Consider the following 22,500-nt stretch of genomic DNA (forward strand, 5'->3'; position numbering starts at 1 on the left):
TAGGTGGGCGAGGGTACGTGGAGGGGGTTGGAGAGTTTCCTCCTAGAGATTTTTTGTAGCCAATATTGGCTCCTTGTAAATACACTACACACATTTTAGAAAGCACATCCCTGGCCTGTAGTGTGTGTGTGTGTGTGTGTGTGTGTGTGTGTGTGTGTGTGTGTGTGTGTGTGTGTGCGTGCAGATGTTCTTGGGCTGAGGCTGTGTTTGGGGGGGGATCTTTGTTGTCTGGTAATCCATGTGTCTGGATGTCTGTCTGAGGTTGAACACGTTTTTGGGAGAAAACACAAAGGTGAACAAGTGTCTACTGTATGTCTATACAGTGTGTGTGCGTGTGTGTGCATGTGTAAACTAGGGCTGGGATAAATGATTATTTTGGTAATCGACTAATCTAACGATTATTATTATTATTATTTTTTCTTTGATTAGTCACGATTAGTCATTTGTTCTGTAGGCACTGCTCCTCTTCCGTCCTCTAGCTAGAGTATTCCTTCAATAATTCACTTAATTGGTTATATTATCTACAATCTACACCATCCGTGAATTATGTTTTTAACTTTTAACCATGAAATGCAATATAAATGATCCCTTTTTACTATTTTCAGTCATGATATTTGATATTTATCATGATATTTATTGAAGCCGAATCATGTATTGTGCACTGAGATAACCTGTGCTACAATCTGCTTTTGTTTACTTGGAAAGATACAAACAGAAAATCTTCACCCTCATTTTCTGTCTGTTCGGCATTAACGTTAGTCGTTTTGTCACCAAGCGATACTGCCTCCAGTGGCGGCCCGTGTATTTACAGGTAGCGCTAGCTAACTAGGTAGCTAATGTGTTGAGCGCCAGTGAAAAAAGGACTTGAGAACAGACAACATGAGGGTGAAGTGGAGAAAAAGGCACGACCTAGACTTTAGAATGGGTGGGAGTGCTTCACCCAAGACCAGCCCAAAAGAACGGTGCGATGCAAACTATACAAAAACGAGTGAGCATTGTGTAGCATCAGCTAGCATCGTGTACTTTCGAACTTGTCACATTACAACCGACTTCGTCAACGCATACATTTCAGGTCGACGAATTTGCATAATCGATGACGTCGACGAATCGTCCCAGCCCTAGTGTAAACCAGGATCTTCCAAACCGAGACAAATCCAAGGTCGGCCTTGAGTTACAGCTTCCACACAGACATGCGCACACACACACACACACACACACACACACACACACACAGATAAATCATTGACAATGTATCTGCAGGAGAGTGTGCAGGTGAACTGTTTAATCACCTAGGGTCCCACCACACACACACACACTCACACACACACACACACACACACACACACACACACACACACACACACACACACACACACACCCCTACAGCCAACAGGAACGAGTTGGAATAGAGCCGTGTCCCACATTCACTGAGAGGGAGAACTTCTAGTCTAGTCTAGCAGTTCTAAAAATAACTACCTACCTCTGAATCCTAATTGGACTCAATTCTTGACCCCCTGCTCGGCCGAGGAAGGTCCAGACCAACTGGAATGAATTGGAAGTAGAGTACTATCTCATTCCTATTCTGCGACTATCTCGTTCATATTCTACCGTCCTCCTCGGCGCGTAGGAGGAGCGATAAGGCCCTCTTGCGACTTGGAGGAAATCAAAATAGCCTCTTCACGGATGTTTATCTGCTGTTGTGAGGCTCCCGGTAGTAGCAGGCTACCGAGGCCCGACGCCATGACAGGCGCGGTCGGCTCAGGACGCTGAGGTCTCTCTCCGGATTTGACAAGATAATAAAGGGCTTTTTTAGGACTAGGATTCTCGCTGCCGCCGCCCTGGTAGACCTGGGACCGCGGGAGGAGGCAGGTTCGGTCTCACAAAACCAGCAACCGCCTACCTCCTCAGGATGACGTAACACCACCCATTATATTAAGTTGAATTCATGTGTAGCACATCCTGTCAGGTAGGAAATGATGATAGACATTTTGATATTTGTGCTACCGATGAATTAAGCACAATAATGGGTCGTAGGGTATTCTGATAGACATTTAATCGTGGACAAGATGCCTTATAAGCACACTATAGGGCATTCAGGTAGAAAATGTCTATCAGAACACCCTTATATTAAGTTTAATTCATGACGTAGCGTATCGTGTCAGGTAGGAAATGTCTATCAGAATGTCATATGAGCCGTTTTATTGTGCTTAATTCATGTGTAGCACATCCTGTCAGGTAGGAAATGATGATAGACATTTTGATATTTGTGCTACCCATGAATTAAGCACAATAATGGGTCTTAGGGTATTCTGATAGACATTTAATCTTGGACAGGATGTGCTATAAGCACACTATAGGGCATTCAGGTAGAAAATGTCTATCAGAACACCCTACGACCCACTATTGTGCTTAACTTTTCAGAACACCGGCAGTGTAATCAACATGAGCTAGGAAATTAATGAGCGAATTAAACGAATTAATTAAATTGATTTACGTCTGACACTGTTGAATAATCAACTCAGTTACCATTCAGGAATTACATTTACATTTTCATAGTTAAAAAATGTCAAACTGAACCATTCTTCTAAAGTAGTTGGTGACTATTTTAAAAACAATTAGTCCTAGGTATTTTAACGCGTTTTAAACAGTCGAATCCGTAATAAGGTTTCACTGCGAGGCCTCGTCTAGGGAGGCGGTAACGGAGCCGTGGAGGAATAAATGGAGAACATCTGCTTTTCCGCCAGGAGCCTCTAGGACACAATGTTCTTTCTCCTCCGGTGGAGGAGCGACCTGCGCCACGCGAAGCGACCCTTTCCCGGCGTTTCTCGGTGTTTAATCAGACAAACTCCTTCGGAGCGACAGGCGGGCGGGCCTCCCCACGACGCCCCCCTGTCACCCAGGACAACGGGCCTTAATGGTCCCGCTGACGGGTCCGGGGGCCCCTCTCTCTCTCCCTCTCCACACCCCCCCCCTTTTATAAACACTAGCAGATAAGATAGAAGCCAAAAATGTTGCAGGGTAAAAAAAAAAAGTGGGCCTACCCAGAATAGCCCTAGATAATATTATATATTTCATATCAGAACATAACCTGAGCTGAAATGGTTTGTGTTTATGCACTGTTAGTTACTGCAGCATGTTTTGTTTACTGAAATGCTCGAGTAGCCTATTTCATTGCAGTCCCCATTGACTGTTCCCCTACCCTGTAGGCCTAGCCTACATATGACAAACATAAGCCCACTTGAACTTGAACTACTGGGCTGTGCGTGTGTCAGGGGCCACTGCGAGTCTTATCCTACAAGATCACATGTTCGCGGTGTTTACTAGGTAGGCACGGGAGACACTCCAGCATCACAAGCAGCGTCCTTTGGCTCCTGTCTATTCGGGGGGCCTCATCGCCGTTTTCAATAACAACAACAACAATAGCATTAACAGCAACCGTATCGGTAGGCCTTAATATAAACAAGTCCGTTCTGAATCACAAATGATCTATATTAACTACCCGTGTAGCTCGAATGGGACAATTAACAATTAACCGCGGGGGGTGTCGGGAGATGCCAATTAAGCTGATATCGAACCGTGAGGCCGCATCTCAACTCGCAACTTCAGTCCAATACGGTGAAAACGAGCTACTCACAGGATGTCGGTGGCCACCGGGAGCTCCGCCGCCGCGGGGGCCCTTTCCAGACCGATGTTCGTGCAGTTAACCACGCAGGATTCCCGGGGCCCCGCGAACAAACAAGTGCAGTTAACGGGACACGGGCTGCAGCCCCTGGCTCCGGTGGTCCCGGTGTCCCCGTGCGCGGCCGAGCAGCAGAAGAGAGTGAGGAGCAGACCGGAAAAAAAGCCAAACTTGGGGAGGCAGACGCCATGTTTGCGCTTGGATAAAGTCTGTCCATTTCGACAAGGCATAGCTCACTCACATCTCATCGCCTCTGATGTCTAAGTTTTCGGTCTGGGGACAAAAAAAAGACCGTGTCCGGTTGGACGGTTTTCATGTGCGAAAACGAAATGTGAACTTTTCTATGCAAGAAAGTTTTTTTTCATATATATTCCCCAGATCGCGTAGACGTTTCCCAGTTCTCAGTTCTAACGGAATTTGCTCCAGTCCCGTCTTCGGGGAGAAAAAAAGTTTCTTGGAGAACTTCCTTTTTTCTCCCCTCCTCCTCCTTCTCGCGATGCGGTTCCTCAGATCACCTCTGGGGGCGCACTCCCTCCTTCTGGGACGCTGTCATACTATCCTCATGCTCTTCTGTGTTCAATACATGCGTTATAGCCTAATTATAGCGTACTAAATGGTAAACGGACTGCACTTATATAGCGCTTTTCCACCTTGGCGGCACTCAAAGCGCTTTACAATGGCCTCTCATTCACCCATTCACACACACATTCACACACCAATGGCGGTAGCTGCCATGCAAGGTGCTAACCTGCTCATTAGGAGCAATTAGGGGTGAGTTGTCTTGCTCAAGGACACTTCGAAATGTGGACAGTCGGAGCTGGGATTCGAACCACTGACCCTTCGATCACTGAACGACCCGCTCTACCAACTGAGCTACAGCCGCCCCCAAACTACTACATTTCTAAGACGCGCATTTTCACACGGCACACCTGCAATACGGGATACTTTATTACATCTTACAAGCCTAGCCTATAATACACTTCCAACAAGTAGTTTATACGCCATAGATGTCGAAGCTCTACGTATATCTGTTAACAGTCGGTTTGTGTTGGTCACAGTTGTGAGATGTCTTACAGGTGTAAACTAGGCTATAGTTGTTAGAAATCACACACAGCTTCACACAACTTCAACGTGTGAACAGGAGTAGCTGGGATTCGAACCGCCGACCCTACGATCGACCTTATGACCCTACAATGGACGACCTGCTCTACCTCCTGAGCCACAGCTGCACTGTAAGCACACACACACACACACACGCACGCACGCACGCACACACACACACACACACACACACACACACACACACACAAACACTTGGAAATACAAATGCACACATACTATACACATATGTACACAGACACACACACGCACACACACACACACACACACACACACACATATACACACACACACACACACGCACACACTAAGGTTTCTGTTCTCACAGAGGCTCACTGTGCTTGTCTTGGCCCTGACCCTCCTCATCTCCTGCCCAGACCACTGGCCTGCCCTGTGAGTGTGTGGGTGTGTGTGTGTGTGTGAGAGAGAGAGAGAGAGAGAGAGATTGAGCTTGCAATTGTGTGTGGTGTGTGTGTGTGTGTGATTGTAAGTGCATGTGTGTGTGTGCTTTTTCCGTGCGTGTGTTGTTTGTGAGCACTTGCGTATGTGTGTGTGTTTAGATGTGTGATTGTAAGTTTGTGTGTGTGTTCAGATGTGTGATTGTAAGTTTGTGTGTGTGTTAAGATGTGTGATTGTAAGTTTGTGTGTGTGTCTAGATGTGTGATTGTTCCTACGTGTGTGTCCTCATTGCGTCCCAGTGTGCTCGGTAGCTCGTCTCACACTCCGGTAGCAACAGGTTAGTGACTGAGTATACAAGCCTCAGTTGTCCAGATTAGGTGAGTTTAGATGAAGGCTCTGAATTAAGGTTATGACTGGACCTGACTGGGCCTGCCTGGGTCTGACTGGGTCTGACTGGGCCTGACTGGGTCTGACTGGGTCTGACTGGGCCTCACTGGGTCTGACTGGGTCTGACTGGGTCTGACTGGACCTGACTGGGCCTGACTGGGCCTGACTGGGTCTGACTGGGCCTGACTGGGTCTGACTGGGCCTCACTGGGTCTGACTGGGTCTGACTGGACCTGACTGGACCTGACTGGACCTGACTGGGCCTGACTGGGTCTGACTGGGTCTGACTGGACCTGACTGGACCTGACTGGGCCTGCCTGGGTCTGACTGGACCTGACTGGACCTGACTGGGTCTGACTGGACCTGACTGGACCTGACTGGGTCTGACTGGACCTGACTGGACCTGACTGGACCTGACTGGGCCTGCCTGGGTCTGACTGGGTCTGACTGGGTCTGACTGGGTCTGACTGGGCCTCACTGGGTCTGACTGGGTCTGACTGGACCTGACTGGGCCTGACTGGACCTGACTGGGCCTGGATGGGTCTGACTGGGTCTGACTGGGTCTGACTGGACCTGACTGGGTCTGACTGGGTCTGACTGGGCCTCACTGGGTCTGACTGGGTCTGACTGGACCTGACTGGGTCTGACTGGGTCTGACTGGGCCTCACTGGGTCTGACTGGGTCTGACTGGGTCTGACTGGACCTGACTGGACCTGACTGGGCCTGACTGGGTCTGACTGGGCCTGACTGGGTCTGACTGGGTCTGACTGGGCCTGACTGGGTCTGACTGGGCCTGACTGGGTCTGACTGGGCCTGACTGGACCTGACTGGGTCTGACTGGGTCTGACTGGGCCTGACTGGGTCTGACTGGGTCTGACTGGACCTGACTGGGCCTGACTGGGTCTGACTGGGCCTGACTGGGTCTGACTGGGTCTGACTGGGCCTGACTGGACCTGACTGGGCCTGACTGGGTCTGACTGGGTCTGACTGGGTCTGACTGGGCCTCACTGGTTCTGACTGGGCCTGCCTGGGTCTGACTGGGTCTGACTGGGCCTCACTGGGTCTGACTGGGTCTGACTGGGTCTGACTGGACCTGACTGGGCCTGACTGGGTCTGACTGGGCCTGCCCGGGTCTGACTGGGTTTGACTGGGTCTGACTGGGTCTGACTGGACCTGACTGGGCCTCACTGGGTCTGACTGGGTCTGACTGGGCCTGACTGGGTCTGACTGGGTCTGACTGGGCCTCACTGGGTCTGACTGGGCCTCACTGGGTCTGGACCTCACTGGGTCTGACTGGGTCTGACTGGACCTGACTGGACCTGACTGGGCCTGACTGGGTCTGACTGGGTCTGACTGGGTCTGACTGGACCTGACTGGGCCTCACTGGGTCTTCTGTTTGTTTTTTTGCTTCCCTCTGGAATACTGTATGTAGGTGTAGGACCTGTGTCCATCCCCCCATTGTGTATGAAATGAGCTATACAAATAAAGTTTGATTTAATTTGAATAAGTAATACTAACTGTCGAGACACAAGACACAACTGGGTGTGACTGGACCAGGGGCCTCATTTATCATTGAGGTACGCCTTCTTTTACACGGTCTTTTTCGCGAGTTCAGGCGTACGCCATTTGCCCCCCCCACATTGCGATTTATCAAGCCGTAAGGGCGAAAATTTAGTCGCCTTTCTCCGCGCTTTTGTAGGACACCTCTCCAGTTGGCGTACCGATTTACACGGTGTTCTACGCCCTCTTTGAACACAGGGGGAACTGGCGACGCAGGTGGTGCGTCGGTGAATTACTATGTTTGACGGAGAGAATAAGAGCGACAGTTCATGAACGCACAATCATGTAGGCTACTAGGCCAATCCAGCACAAACATATATCGCTATGCAAGATTAGACGTGTCCTCTAACCGGCTCATTCATGGTTCGATATGGATTTGTTCCCCAAACTTAACCTATGCGCACACCTAATGCAGGCACTCCATCAAACGGCAATAATTGACCAATTAGATTGTCATTAATATGTGATCATGTGGACCTGTTTGCTCTTTGGTAAGCATATAAATGACAGTCCTCCTGTGCGTAATGCGAGCCTAAATGAATCCGGCGCTACTCGATAGAACTCCAAAGAGGTGACGGCGATGGCGACTGCACCCACACAAGGGCACCATCATTGAATGAATACGTCTATGTGAATCGCAAAAATGTGCACACTATAAATACCCAAATCATATGTGACGCCGACATGCTCATCACAAGTGTAGTGGCACGGTGGCCTGGCTCCACACACGACTCATTCACCCTGGCGCACAGCAGGGTAGGGGCGAGACTGGAGGCAGGCGCTGCGCGTGACGGCTGGCTTGTTGGTGTATGCATAGCCAAGATACATATTCTTTGTCTTATTTACTTTCATCTTTATTAGCATTTTCCATCCATACAACGACAATACAATAAAACATAAAAACTTACAATAACAGCTTATGGGTACTTCCATCCATGCAGCTTTTTTTTCTTACTCAAATATGACAATTGTAATATTAGTGGTATCATCACACTTCCTTCTATAATCCATCCATTTTTCCCATCTCCCTTCAAACCTTCCTTCCTGCATCCTCAATGCATAAATAAATCTCATAAATCTCCTCCACAACACCCACCACTGCTCCTTGGTTGGGGGTTCCACCTTATACCAAGCCCTCATTATTGTATTTTTACTAGCAACCAATAGTACTTTCACTAGGTATCTGTCCCCTCCTTGTACATCATTCTGTTATGTTTGCCAAGATGTATATTCAAAGCTGATAAGAATGAGAACCAGTCAAGACCCCACCACAAAATGAGGACCCAAGCCCTCAGCCCCCTCCCCGTCATGAGGTTTACCAGCGGGGCCAAAGGGCCCACACTGAGGTCATGCGCCAGCTATGAAGACACAAACAAGTAAGGTTCACATTTCTACCATTTTATTGTCTGTTGGTGGGTGACTGTGTGAGGTGTGTGAGTGCGTTTGTGAGTGAATGTGTGAGGTCCGTGAGTGTGGTAGTGAGTGACTGTGTGAGGTCCGTGACAGCATGTGTGAAGGAATGAAGTGCAGTGAGGATGTCCTGTTGGCTCTGGTGGTGTAGTGTGGTGACCTCCACCAACTGCTGAACAACTGCCCCACAACTGCCCCAATCCCTTCTGTCATTTCCCTCTGGGCCTCTAGAGTCATGAGCCTCCAGCACAGCGTCTGATAGGAAGCCCAGCCCTCAGGGACCCTTGAGGCAGGGACGCTGGCAGCCGGAGGTGGAGGCGTGGGCGGTGGAGACGGAGGCGCTGGAGATGGCACTGGAGGTGGAGGCCGGTGCGCTGGAGGTGGAGGCACTGGAGGTCGTGGCACTGGATGTAGAGGCTGCAACCGGCGGGGGCACGACCGTCAGGTCAAGGACCACTGCAGACTCCCCCTCCTCTGAGTCCCACCCCACGTCAGAGTCTGGAGAAACAATTTCAGTCATTTTCTTTGAGTTTGTCTGTTAACTTGATTATGCATTAAACATTTTATTGTGTAGCCATATTCAATTGATATGTTTTTCTGTTGGCAGCCAAATAAATGCTTAAGTGTGATTTACCGGGTGATTTAGATGAGAGTCTTAATAATGTGGTCTAACATTATGAAGTGGTCATCTGTGTTATCGTTCCCTGTTTTTGGTCCTGAATCGATCATAGCCTACCACAGAATGTGTGGAATGTTTGCTTTCCTCACTGCCACATAATACAGCATGTCCGTGTAGCCTACGCCACATACAGGATGCACGAAATACAGTACTAGACTACCTAAACTGTAGGAGCGATCAGACAAATGTAGGCTCGTACAAATAGCTTACCTTCCGAAGATGATTTTCTTTCCTCGCGTGGACCTCACCAACAAGCACATGCACCTCCGTCTCCGAGAACTTTCTCTTCTTTCCGCGTTTTTCCATAAACGTAATTGTCTTGCCTTTGCTCCACGCTATATTATGTCGGTTCCTTCCGGGGTATCCCCGTTGTGGCTGTCATAGTTTTGACCATATATGGTTGGATTTGGGCGTGGAGAGGGCGGAACACGGGGCGCGTGCGCGTACACTCTATTCTCCGCCGGTCTCGGATTTCTCGTGCAGAAAAGGGCATACGACATTTTTGATAGATCCGAAAAGCGTGTAAATATTCTCGTCGTACGCTACATTGTGCATTTTCCGCGTTTTCGTCGTACGCCCTCTTTTACACCAGAATTTACACGCTCTTTGATAAATGAGGCCCCAGGCTGACTGGGTCAGGGTGGCCCTCTGTGTTGTTACCCAGGTGGTGGAGGGGGGAGAAGGGGGTGTGTGTGACTGAAAACCCCCGAGAAGAGTGAGGGAGTGAGCCAGCCAGCCAGCCAGCGAGAGAACGGAAGAGAAGGGATGAGAAACGGAGAACAAATAAGTCGAATAATGGAGAGAGGCAACAGAAGCAACAGAGCGATGGAGTGTGTGTCTGTGTGTGTGTGTGTGTGTGTGTGTGTGTGTGTGTGTGTGTGCGTGCGCGTGTCTGTGTAATCTGTGTGATCTCTTACTCAATACCTACTACACCCCAGGGAGGAGTGGGAGGTGTGTGTGTGTGTGTGTGTGTGTGTGTGTGTGTGTGTGTGTGTGTGTGGGGGGAGGGGGGGGCAGTCTAAATATAGAACCAATGGAATTTTCAATTTTATGGCTTATTTCCTCCTCGCCTCATCACACCCCTCCCCTTCTGACACTGTTGTTCACACTCCTCCTCCCCCTGCTGTTCAGAACGCGTGCGTAGTGAATGCATAAAGGTCTTTGGGCTGCTTGTAACAGTGTTGGTCGTGACTAGCGGTTGTTTACCTCGGGTGAGTCACTCTCTGTTTGCGTGTGTTCTCTGCGTATGTTCTGTGCGTGCGTGTGTGTGCGTGTGTATGTTGTGTGCGTGCGTGTGTATGTTGTGTATGTGCGTGTGTGTGCGTGTGTACTGTATGTTGTGTATGTATGTGCGTGTGTGTGCGTGTGTATGCTGTGTATGTGCGTGTGTGTGCTTGTGTATGTTGTGTATGTGCGTGTGTATGTTGTGTATGTGCGTGTGTGTGTGTGTGTATGTGTGTATTCTCTGTGTCACGGTCACACTATGGTTGTGACGTGGTTGAGACCTTCCCATGACAGGGGAAGAGAGAGAAAGTGTGTGTGTGTGTGTGTGTGTGTTTGAGGCCTTTAATTAATGATTTTAATTAATTAAAATTAATTTAGCGCTCGTGTGATTCAATAGCCTGTCCGATTTGTTCATTCACACTCAAGGACAGAACATTCTCTCTTCTGTTGTCTTTACCTAGCGGCATGTCCCTCACTTTCTCACCTCTCAACTCTCTCTCCCTCTTAACTCTCTCTCTACCAAGTACACACACGCACACACACACACACACACACACACACACAAACACAGCCTAATTCCATTTATATTTCCCAGCAATCTAATGTTTGAGGGAGTCATTTGTTTCAGTAGCCTACAGCGTCCAACTCCAACCCACACTAGCCAATAGCAGGGGTCAGCAAAATCAAAAGAGGCATTTTTGGCAAAATAAATAAATAAATAAATACAAAATCTGACTGGAGCCACAAAACATATTTGAGCCTGATAATGAAGGCAATATTTTCCCTAGATTTGTTTTCAGGCTTGGTGGTAAGCACCCAAGGGGGACACATTCCCCCAGGAACTTTTGAGTGGCATACCATTTCCTGCATTGTGATTAATTTTTATGTGCCAGTTTGTCCAGGATTAGCCTGTCTGCTGCTACAGTATCTAGCTAGTTAGCTAACTTAACTTTATTTTAGTAATATATAAGCCAAAAGGCAAAGCTCTCGAACTACTGGTCTATCTTCGTCCCCACCCTCACCTATGGTCATGAAGGATGGGTCATGACCGAAAGAACGAGATCACGGACACAAGCGGCCGAAATGAGTTTTCTCTGGAGGGTGGCTGGGGTCTCCCTGAGAGATCGGGTGAGAAGTTCAGTCATCCGGGAGAGACTCGGAGTAGAGCCGCTGCTCCTTTGCGTCGAAAGGAGCCAGTTGAGGTGGTTCGGAGGTGAGGAGGCCTCCTGTGCGCCTCCCTAGGGAGGTGTTCCAGGCGTGTCCGGCTGGGAGGAGGCCGCGGGGTAGACCCAGGACCAGGTGGCGGGACTACATCTCTGCACTGGCCTGTGAACGGCTAAAGATTCCCCAGGCAAGATTCCCTAAATATCTAGGTATTTTCATAGATGAAAAGTTATCCTTTTAAAAAATGTTGAGGAGTTAGCAAAAAATGTGAGAACAAAGTGTGGGTTCTTTTATAGAAATAGAAACCTGCTTCTCAAGTGAGAATAAAAAGCTCTTAGTGCAGTCTACATTCCAGTCAGTCTACATTCCTGTCAGTGCTTGATTATGGTGACGCCATTTATATGCTTGCTGCCCCCACCACCTTGAAACAGTTTGATACTGTCTATCATTCAGCACTTTGCTTTGTTACTGGTGATAATTTCAGAACACATCATTGTATTTTGTATCAGGCGGTGGGCTGGCCACCCCTGGCCGCTAGGAGCTTGTAGCACTGGCTCCTGTATGTAAACAAAGCTATCCTACAAAAACTGCCTAATTACTTAACTTCCCTTATTACATGGCGATCAAACATCCTTCAGACTACTGTAGGTCTTGGGACTGGTTGGTTCTTGAGGTCCCTGGAGTCAACACTGAATTAGGAAAGACTGCCTTTAGTTATGGCGCTCCCAGGTCATGGGATGAGATCCAGGAATCTTTCAGAATGGATGCCTTAGTCACCTTGGGTACTTTCAAAAATAAGCTACTGGACTATAAAGTCAAGTCTTGTGTGTGTTTTAAATAATATTGTCTTCTGTGTATGTTGTTGGAATGTCATCGTTATCTCATAAGTCTACGGAAGAGAGACACCGTTTCTTACAGAAAAATCAACCAAATTCAAAATCAACCAAATTCAACACCATACGGGATGCACTTGTTGGGTTTAGTTAGATACATTTTGTGGGGGGAAGAGCTGCACCCCTTTTCCTGTTGCTCATGTTTTGTTGCCCATATCAATAAATGGACCAACACAATGCAAACTTGAGTTGTGTGTCGCAGCTAATAACTCCTGCTACAAAAGTCATTTTACAGGCCTGGCTTGAAAGGGTTAATACTAATAATTTGGAATGCAATACATTTCCCATCACCCCTTGTATGAAAAAAACATTAGAGAATGTAAATTGGATGCCTTTAATTTACATATTCAGCGTGCAATATCATAAGTCTCTATTTTTGTGTGATACCCCCAAGCTACAAGAAACAGCAAAGAAAAAAATTGCACCCGACAAAACAAGGTTCAACAAATGGCTCCCGGACTTATACGATTGCTTTTTGTAATAAGTTGCTTCCTCCTCGTCTTTGCTGAGTTGTCGAAACTGTATAAACCCTCCTTTTGCCAAAGTTTTGTAAAAGGGAACAAACGCATCCCTCGGCGATAAAAAGTAATTATCAGAGGGAGGGACATCAAAAGCAGATACATGGAAATCCCCCCCCACCCCCCCCAATAAATCACACCTTGATATCTCTGTTCTCAGATCTACGAGAGCAGAAACTGTCATGAGTACACCGACGGCAAAAGAGACGGATGAGGTGAGAAACCGAGTAGAATGGAATGGTTCTATTTTCTTCTACCTCTCTCCTCTCTCTCTTTCACTCAAAATAAGCCATCTCTCCTGTCTTGAATCTTTCCCTCCCTACAGTAACTTCCCTACATCTCACCCGGTTTGTGCCCCCCAGCCCCCCCGTGCCCCCCCCAGGGATGTGAACTGTACCCGTTGTGGCGTCCTCCCCTGGGTCCCCAACGCACCCCAGTCAGACTCAGATTCAGCGCCATGGACAGCAGGCCACCTGGGCCCCTGGGAGCACCTGGAAGGTGGCCCGAGGCGCGGCCCCGAAACCTTCCCCAGCACTTCAGCACCACTGACAGCGTGGCCAGGTGCTCAACGGGGTGTACCTGCACTTCATTGTTGCCAAGGCAACCCTTCCCCCCAGCTGCAACTAATCGCCCAATTCAGGTCGCGTAGCGACTGGAACAACTGCCGCCACTTGGATAATGAGCCACCCCAGCACAAAAGGCCAAGCTGGGGAAGCAGTCAGTAAATGGTAAATGGACTTATATAGCGCTTTTCAACCTTAGCGGCACTCAAAGCGCTTTACAATGGCCTCTCATTCACCCACACATTCACACACCAATGGCGATAGCTGCCATGCAAGGTGCTAACCTGCTCATTGGGAGCAATTTGGGGTTAGGTGTCTTGCTCAAGGACACGTCCACATGTGAACAGTCGGAGCTGGGATTCGAACCACTGACCCTTCGATCACTGAACGACCCGCTCTACCAACTGAGCTACAGCCGCCCCAGTAGTCTATGTACTCAGTGAGTATGCAGGAGCGGAGCGTGCTGTTTGACCTGTGTTGTTTTGAGAAGTACTAACGGCCTTTTTCCTCGGGCTTTCAAAATATATAAAAAATATTTAAAAATAATAATTACATTTCGATTAATTAGCTTTAATTTAATTAACACATTGACATTTTCATAATTCATCGATCTTATTTAACATGCTAAATTGACAGCCCTAATAATCACTCTATATTTGATCTTGTACTACAGGTGTGAGAATCCTTTTTAGGTTTAGAGAACGAGTTGTTCCCCTGCCCCAAGTGCCCATTCTCTTACACCTCCCAGATCTACCTCCACAAGAGGAGCCATGACAACCTCTACATCACTCTGCTGATCATAAGAGCAGAGAGATCAAACCAGAGACTCTCTCCTCCTCCTGCTCCTCCTCCTCCTCTCCATCACTGCCTGTCACCACCTCCAACACCCTCTTCACCCCATGTCCTGCCTGGAGACAGAGAGACCAGGACAAGCCAAGACCCCACAACTGTGACCAGTGTGGGAAGAGCTTCACTATAGAGGACCATCTCACAACACACCAGCGTGTTCATACAGGAGAGAAGCCGTACCACTGTGACCAGTGTGGGAAGGGCTTCACCGAGTCAGGAAACTTAAAGAAACAGGAGCATGTTCATACAGGAGAGAAGCTGTACCACTGTGACTAGTGTGCATATAGGAGAGAAGCCGTACCACTCTGACTAGTGCGTGAAGAACTTCAGTCAAGCAGAAGACTTAAAGACACACCAGCATGTTCATACAGGAGAGAAGCCGTACCACTGTGACCAGAAGGCTGATGATGTGTCGGCAGGTCTCCTGACGATGATGGATTGAACACGTTCGTGGTTATTAATTATATATACTGTATATATGTGAGTGTATGGCTATTCTTTGCTTACTTTGAGTGACTATTTTGTTCTGTATCTGCTGAAGCTCAAAAGGCAGACATTTCTGAATCCCGTCAATGTAGAGATGAAGATGCCATGAGCTGATGAATATGAATGTCGTGGGCATATTATACAAAAAAAAACTTACATTTCCATGTCATTCTGCAATTTCAGGCTGGAAACGTACAAAAATAATAACAAAAAGGACATTTTAATTATGGTCTTTATCTAACATTATGCTAGACACATTCACAGGTACTGTACCATTTGAAAATGATCTTAATACTGTTCATGTATGTATGTATGTATGTATGTATGTATGTATGTATGTATGTATGTATGTATGTATGTATGTATGTATGTATAGGAAAGTAAACAAATTAAGTCTTTAGAATTATTGTGATTCACCTCCTCAACTTCAACATTGTCGTGCCGACGAGGTATCCTAGCGATGAGGCTGTGGGCTGTACTGTACTCGTACCGACTGCCTGTCAGGCGCTTTACTTTCATGCAGGTTCAGAGAGGAAGAGAAGGACCAGCTCGGACCTGCCCCTTAAATAGCCACAGGCAACGCTAGGCCTACCCTGCCCCCAAAGCTCTGGGGTTAATCATCATGTCCTGACTGGTCACCACATGGTCATCTCCTATTGGACTGCAACAAAAAAACTTTATTTCTCATTTACCTCCGCCCCAACGACAGCGCAGGACGCCAGGTAATGTTTTCGGTGTCGTGCGTGGGTAGGTTTGTTTGTAAGCAGGATTACTCAAAAGCTACCCGACTGATCTTCATGAAACTCGGCGGAGGGGTGTAGCACGGGCCGATCTAGAACCCTTTACATTTTGGAGCAGATCCGAGTCACAGGGCCATTCAACGAGTTCTTTTTCTGTATTTCATGAAAATTGAGAGTGCAGTGATGGGAGTTGTAATACACCCGGCAGACCCACAGAGGGCAGCAACGACTACCCCACTCTTTGCAAAAAGTGTGTCGCCTGTGGAGATATTGGTGTGGCCAGGTCAAGTCACTTAACTTTCTCTGTCCCTCACCTAACTCTCTCTCCCTCTCTGCACTGTCCTGTTGTTACAGCCTGAGGGCGCTAGAGAACACGGTAGTTACGTACAACCACGCCGGAATGTTCTAGAGAGGAGGTTGAAATAAAGACGAGTGAAATGTAGTGCAAATCTCTGGCTAATCCCTTTATTATTTATTATAATTGTACAATACCTATCTTTCTCTCTCCCTCTCGTAACTCTATCTTTCTCTCTCTCCCGTGTGTGTGTGCCTGTGTGTGTGTGTGTGTGCCTGTGTGTGTGTGTGTGTTTTAATGGGTATGTGACTTTTGCCTTATAGCAACATCGTAATACAGCATCACTATAGTTGAGCTAGCAACCATACCAAAGTCTCTCTGTTTATCTCCCTCTCTCTCTCTCTCTCTCTCTCTCTCTCTCTCTCTCTCTCACACACACACACACACACACACACACACACACACACACACACACACACACACAGCCTTCACAGTAATCCTCTCTGACAGCCCTGTAAGGTCACCCCTCCGGCCCTCTGATAGGCTCGCCGCAGGGGTCGCTGTGGAGACGGGCCAGACTCCGCCCCCTGTAGTCACCTGTCACTCAATTCTCGCCTAGCATGTGGTCTTGCCCCACTTCCCCCTCTCCTCCTCCCTCCCCAGGGCTCCCCCCTCTCCTCCTCCCTCCAGGGCCTCCCCCTCTCCTCCTCCCTCCCGGGGCCCCCCTCTCCTCCTCCCTCCCCAGGGCCCCCGGAGTGGAGGACGAGAGGAGAAGCAAGGGATGAGGCGGAGAAGAGGAAGGAGAAGTGATGAGCTAGTCCAGGCGGATGAATAGGTTCACATATCTGTTTTGTCTTCGGCTCCTGTTAGGAATGACCTGTCTGTGTGTGTGTGTGTGTGTGTGTGTGTGTGTGTGTGTATGTGCGTGTGTGTACAGTATGTGTGTGTGTATGTTTGAGTAATAGTTTGCCATCATTCAATGAACAGCGCTGGGTTCCTCACTTATTCTCTTGTTCAATCTCCACACACACACACACACACACACACACACACACACACACACACACACACACACACAACTTCGTTCAGCCTTGGGAAGACGTCAATGCTGAATAGAACTACTCTTTATCCATTATTCTTCGACTGATTTAATCGTTCAGGAAAGGACACAGGCTCAAAGTCCATTTGTGCATCTCTCTCTCTGTGTGTGTGTGTGTGTGTGTGTGTGTGCAGCAGGTGCTAGACGTACAGATATTTGCGTCTGCTATCCTGGAATGCATGAAATCTTCATTTTCACTTTTTGCTGCTTGTCAGATTCTTGTTCAGACGCTCAGATTGTTTCCGTTATTGTTTTTTTAATTGCCGTGAGGAGACAGCGCCATCTTTATTTCCACTTCCTGTTTCGAGTAATTATAGCCGCTTTTAACTTCTTGGATGTCTCCAGGAAATGATGAATTAATTTAGGGGTGGGGGTCTTTATTCGGCCACACGTGACACACACATTGCACACGGTGAGCGGGCCACACGACACACACACATGCAATTTTCGGTCACCGGTGGAAATCGTTACCCTGCATTTCTCCCATCCGAGCTGACCTCCTCCAGGGGGAGTCAAGAGCAGTCCTCTCCTCCTCCCTCCCAGGGGCCCCTCTCTCCTCCTCCTCCCTCCCAGGGGCCCCCCCTCTCCTCCTCTTTCCCCGGGGCCCCCCCTCTCCTCCTCCCCCCTCTCCTCCTCCCTCCCCAGGGCCCCCTCTCTCCTCCTCCCTCCCAGGGCCCCCCCTCTCCTCCTCCCCCCTCTCCTCCTCCCTCCCCAGGGGCCCCCCTCTCCTCCTCTTTCCCCGGGGCCCCCCCTCTCCTCCTCCCCCCGCGTGTTTTTCGTATTGGGCTCTTTTGGGAGGAAACCCTTGCGAAGTAGCATTGAGAGAAACTTTAAGGAGGGAGGGAGTGAGTGTGTGAGAGACAGAGAGATAGAGAGAGGGGGGGTATGTGTGTGTGTGTGTGTGTGTGTGTGTGAGAGAGAGAGAGAGAGAGATAGAGAGAGGGGGGGTATGTATGTGTGTGTGTGTGTGTGTGTGTGTGTGTGTGAGAGAGAGAGAGATAGAGAGAGGGGGTGTGTGTGTGTGTGTGTGTGTGTGTGTGTGTGTGTGTGTGTGTGAGAGAGAGAGAGAGAGATAGAGAGAGGGGGGTGTATGTATGTGTGTGTGTGAGAGAGAGAGAGAGAGAGAGAGAGAGAGCGAGAGGGAGAGAGAGAGGGAGAGAGAGAGAGGGAGAGAGAGAGGGAGAGAGAGAGGAGAGAGGAGGGAGAGAGAGAGGGAGAGAGAGAGAGGGAGGGAAATAAAGAGAGAGAGAGAGAGTGTGTGTATGTGTGTGTGTGTGTGTGTGTGTGTGTGTGTGTGTGTGTGTGTGTGTGTGTGTGTGTGTGTGTGTGTGTGTGTGTGTGTGAGAGAGAGAGATAGAGATAGAGAGAGGGGGGTGTATGTATGTGTGAGGGAGAGAGGAGGGAGAGAGGGAGAGAGAGAGAGGGAGAGAGAGAGAGGAGAGAGGAGGGAGAGAGAGAGGAGAGAGGAGGGAGAGAGAGAGAGAGAGAGAGAGAGAGGAGAGAGAGAGAGAGAGGGAGATAGAGGGGGGGGTTCTCAGAAAACCTCTCTCTCTGCCCCAGTGCGCGTAGGTGAGAGCGCGCGCGGGGGCGAACGGGAGTGTGCCAAACTTGAGCGCGAGCGTTCTCTGGGTTGGGTGAAAGGCTCGCGGACACAAGGCAAAAAACTGCGTGGCAACCTCGTGCTAAAATCAGCAGGCTACGCCGGATCAATGAAAAGCACTCCGACTGCATTCCGATTGTTGACAAGACCTCGGAGTGTGAAGAGACAGACACAGACAGGCAGACAGACAGACAGACAGGCAGACAGACAGACAGGCAGACAGGCAGACAGACAGACAGACAGACAGACAGACAGACAGACAGACAGACAGACAGACAGACAGACAGACAGACAGACAGACGACCAGCCAGTCAGAATGACGGACAGTCGAGACAGATAGAAAAATCCTTAGGAGATGCTTTTTCCCATTCCAAAAACGGAGCCAGTGCGTCACTTGTCCCTCTGTCCTTGATGAAATATAGATGGTATACGCGGGGACAGCCTTGGGCGGTTCTCATTCACTTTTTATCCGACCGCGGGTTCATCTGTGATCCTCGCAAGCCCTTCGACTTGTCCGAGGGCTCCCCTCGTCTCAAACCGGGCACCGGAAAGCAAACAAGACCGGAGAGACCGGAGCCGGTTGAGAAAACACCGGCGCTCCAACTCCGGTGCGTGCCACCGGCAACGCACGGGCTTAATAACGGACACGGACAACTGTTGACTATCTACGATTCTCTGCCAAACATCGACTCAACTTGAAATAAAGAAGGAATAAACGATAAATAAAACATCGCTTCTTTGTGGGAATTAATGTTTCTCCCCCCCCCCCCCGCGAGATTTGGGTTCAATTCCCCGCTGATTTCTTGGTTTGGTGAGTCTCGAATTATTTTTAGCTCGTTTATAGATTAGACTATCGTTCTATGCACTATATAACAAGAAAATGATTCTGTCTGAAACCTTAAGGTCGTTTTCATATGGTTCTTCTATTGCTACACAATCTGTAACGCACCCTTATGAGAGTATAGACCATTAACTCCGTTTCAACCTATAGCCTACCGTGCATTAAAGAGACTATCATTAAAGAGAGTATTATCCGTTATGGTCCCGTTATGGGCGACCTGATTACGCGGTGTGGGGCATTAATGGCTAATTATTTAATTAATTAGGCTAAATAATAACATGATATTCATGGAGTCAGACCGCCTCGAGGGGAGATGATGCTGTTATAGCCGTTATCAACTTGCCTATAAATGGAATATGATATCCGCACACTGGATTAATAGTTCCCAACACGAGTTGCTTAAATAAATACAGCCAAATACTAAATACAGCCAATTCACTTTTTTTTCGTTATCAATGTATCCTCATTACCATTATTATCCGTATTTAAAGCATCGTTAGGGCACGTACGTGTTTAATTGTGTGTGTTCCTGCTTTCAGAGCCTGTACACCACTTGTGTATAAATGCTTGGCCTGATGTGACGTCTTGGGCCAATAGCAGCTGTGGAAATTCCTATGAGAAGGATTTGAGCTTAACGGAGAAATGCAACATCAATTTATAGTTAATAATTAATAATCAACTGAGGTCTGCATTTGATTTAAAGAGGGTGATGACAGGTGGAGGAAAAGGTCTGTGTGTGTGTGTGTGTGCGTGTGGGGGGGGGGGGGGGGGGGGGCTTCTCAACAGACGCTTGAATGCCTTCACGGACGCCCACCTTTGACAACTCAATAAACACCCGTCGGCCATTGTAAAGAGTGTGTGAGAGAGAGATACAGAACGAGAGAGATTGATTTTTTTACAAACCTTTAATGAACAATATTCAACAAATCACATGCTCATGGATGTCACAATCCACATACAATCACACCAACAAAATATAAATCACATACCCTTAAAAATACAAAAAAACCTATGCAAAGATAGTATTAAAAACCAGCCCCCCCTCAATAACCGAACAGACCACTTCATTAAAACACCACTGCAATACGAACTCGTCCACATTGCTCATCAAGGAGAAAAACCTAAAATCAATAAACAATGAGAGTAAGTCTTGCCCCCGACCCCCCTCAATTTGGCATTTCCTAGTCTTGTAAATAGACAACTTTGCCCCAACACAAAATTCAACAGTTGCCACTTGGCCGCATTGACTTTCTGGTACCAAGCCCCCAAAATAAACCCCCTCTCTGTCCACGTCTCCTCACAATGCAAGAAAATCCTTTTAAGGGCGTCTACCAACACCCCCAATCTTTCACACTCAATGTTACAATGAAAAATTGTCTCTGGAGACGGACAGCAAGGACATTCACTGGAGACAGCTGGATTGATTCTGGACAGAGAGAGAGAAGAGAGAGAGATAGAGACAGAGAGAGAGAGAGAGAGAGAGACAGAGAGAGCTATGAGGAAGAGATGTGAAACACTAAAGATACAAAAGATCACCTTCACCTTCACCTTCAGTTCACTTTTTCACTCTACCTTGTCTCCACAGAATTTCCACATCTCCTCTCCTCTTCTCCTCCTCCTTTTCTCTCCTCCTCCTGTTCTCTCCTCTCCTCCCCATCTCTCCTCAACCACTAGAAGATAGATTATCTTCCTCCTTCCTATCTTACTCCTTCCCCTCCTCTCCTCTCCCTCCCTCTCCAGCTCCCTCCTCCTCCTCCTCCTCCTCCTCCTCCTCTTCCTCCCCTCCTCCTCATGGCTGGCAGAATGGACCCTGTCGACGGGTCAGACTGGTTCCTGTTCCCGGGCGAGCCCAACTCCTCCACCGCGCCCTCCTCCTCCTCTTACTCCTTCCTCCCGGAACAATCCTCCAACAACGCGTCGGGCGTGAGCGTCCCGTTCCACGCCAGCAGCACCCTGGTAACGGCCGTCGTCTCCCTGACGGTTTTCGTGGTGGGTCTGGCGGGCAACGCGCTGGCCATCTACGTGGTCCTGCGCTACGCCACGGTCACCAACATCTACATCCTGAACCTGGCCGTGGCGGACGAGCTGTACATCCTGGGCCTCCCCTTCCTGACCACGCAGAACGTGCTCTCCTATTGGCCGTTCGGCTCCTTCCTGTGCCGCGCCGTCATGACGGCGGACTCCATGAACCAGTTCACGTCCATCTTCTGCCTGACGGTGATGTCCATCGACCGCTACCTGGCCGTGGTGCACCCCATCCGCTCCACCAGGTGGCGGCGGCCACGCGTGGCCAACGCGGTGAGCGCGGCGGTGTGGGCGGTGTCCTTCGTGGTGGTGCTGCCCGTGGTGGTGTTCTCGGACGTGCAGGACACGTTCAACTCCTGCAACATGATCTGGCCCGAGCCCAAGGACGTGTGGTCAACGGTGTTCATCCTGTACACCGCCACGCTGGGCTTCTTCGGGCCGCTCATGGTCATCTGCCTCTGCTACCTGCTCATCGTGATCAAGGTGAGAACGCGAAGGTCTGGAACGCCACGCTGCACGTTCCGCGTCTGTTCCGAGTCTGTTCTGCGTCTGTTCTGCGTCTGTTCTGCGTCTGTTCATCCAGGGTTCTTCCATTGAAAGGATCTTGATGAAAGTTCTTTTTTTTTAAAAACTCTTCTGCTCCTCCTTCCTCTCCCTCCTTCTCTTCCTCCTCTCCTCCTCTTCTTCACCCCCCTTCTACTCTTCCTCCACCCCTCCTCTCCTCTTCACTCCACTCCTCCTCATCCTACTCCACCTCCTCTCCCCCTCTCCTCAATTTCCACTCCTCCTTCCTCTTCTTCCTTCTCCACCTCCTCTCCTCTCCTTCCTCCTGTCCTCCTCTCCTCAATCTCCTCTCTTCCGTCCTCTCCTCCTCCTCCAGGTGAAGTCATCGGGAGCGAGGGCAGGCTTCACCAAACGACGCCGTTCGGAGCGTAAGGTGACCAGGATGGTGGTGGTGATCGTGGTCGTGT

The 22,500-nt window shown here is 48.9% G+C and overlaps 1 protein-coding gene across 1 annotated transcript in view; it reads left to right on the forward strand.

Annotated features, from left to right (window-relative positions):
* Window positions 1–21,307: 21,307 nt before the first annotated feature.
* The window catches only part of LOC311327220 (somatostatin receptor type 5-like), a gene marked incomplete at both ends in the record, with an annotated part of 8,599 nt that continues 7,406 nt past the window's right edge, over window positions 21,308–22,500 (forward strand). The window contains 2 exons of the mRNA XM_084460254.1: window positions 21,308–22,012; window positions 22,410–22,500. The exon at window positions 22,410–22,500 is cut by the window's right edge and continues 47 nt beyond it. Of these exons, the coding sequence (XP_084316380.1) occupies window positions 21,308–22,012; window positions 22,410–22,500 (796 nt within the window). The remainder of the gene's footprint in view (window positions 22,013–22,409) is intronic.

The sequence above is a fragment of the Borostomias antarcticus genome (genome assembly GCF_949987555.1).
Source record: "Borostomias antarcticus genome assembly, chromosome: 31".
In the NCBI taxonomy this organism is placed as follows: Eukaryota; Metazoa; Chordata; class Actinopteri; order Stomiiformes; family Stomiidae; genus Borostomias; species Borostomias antarcticus.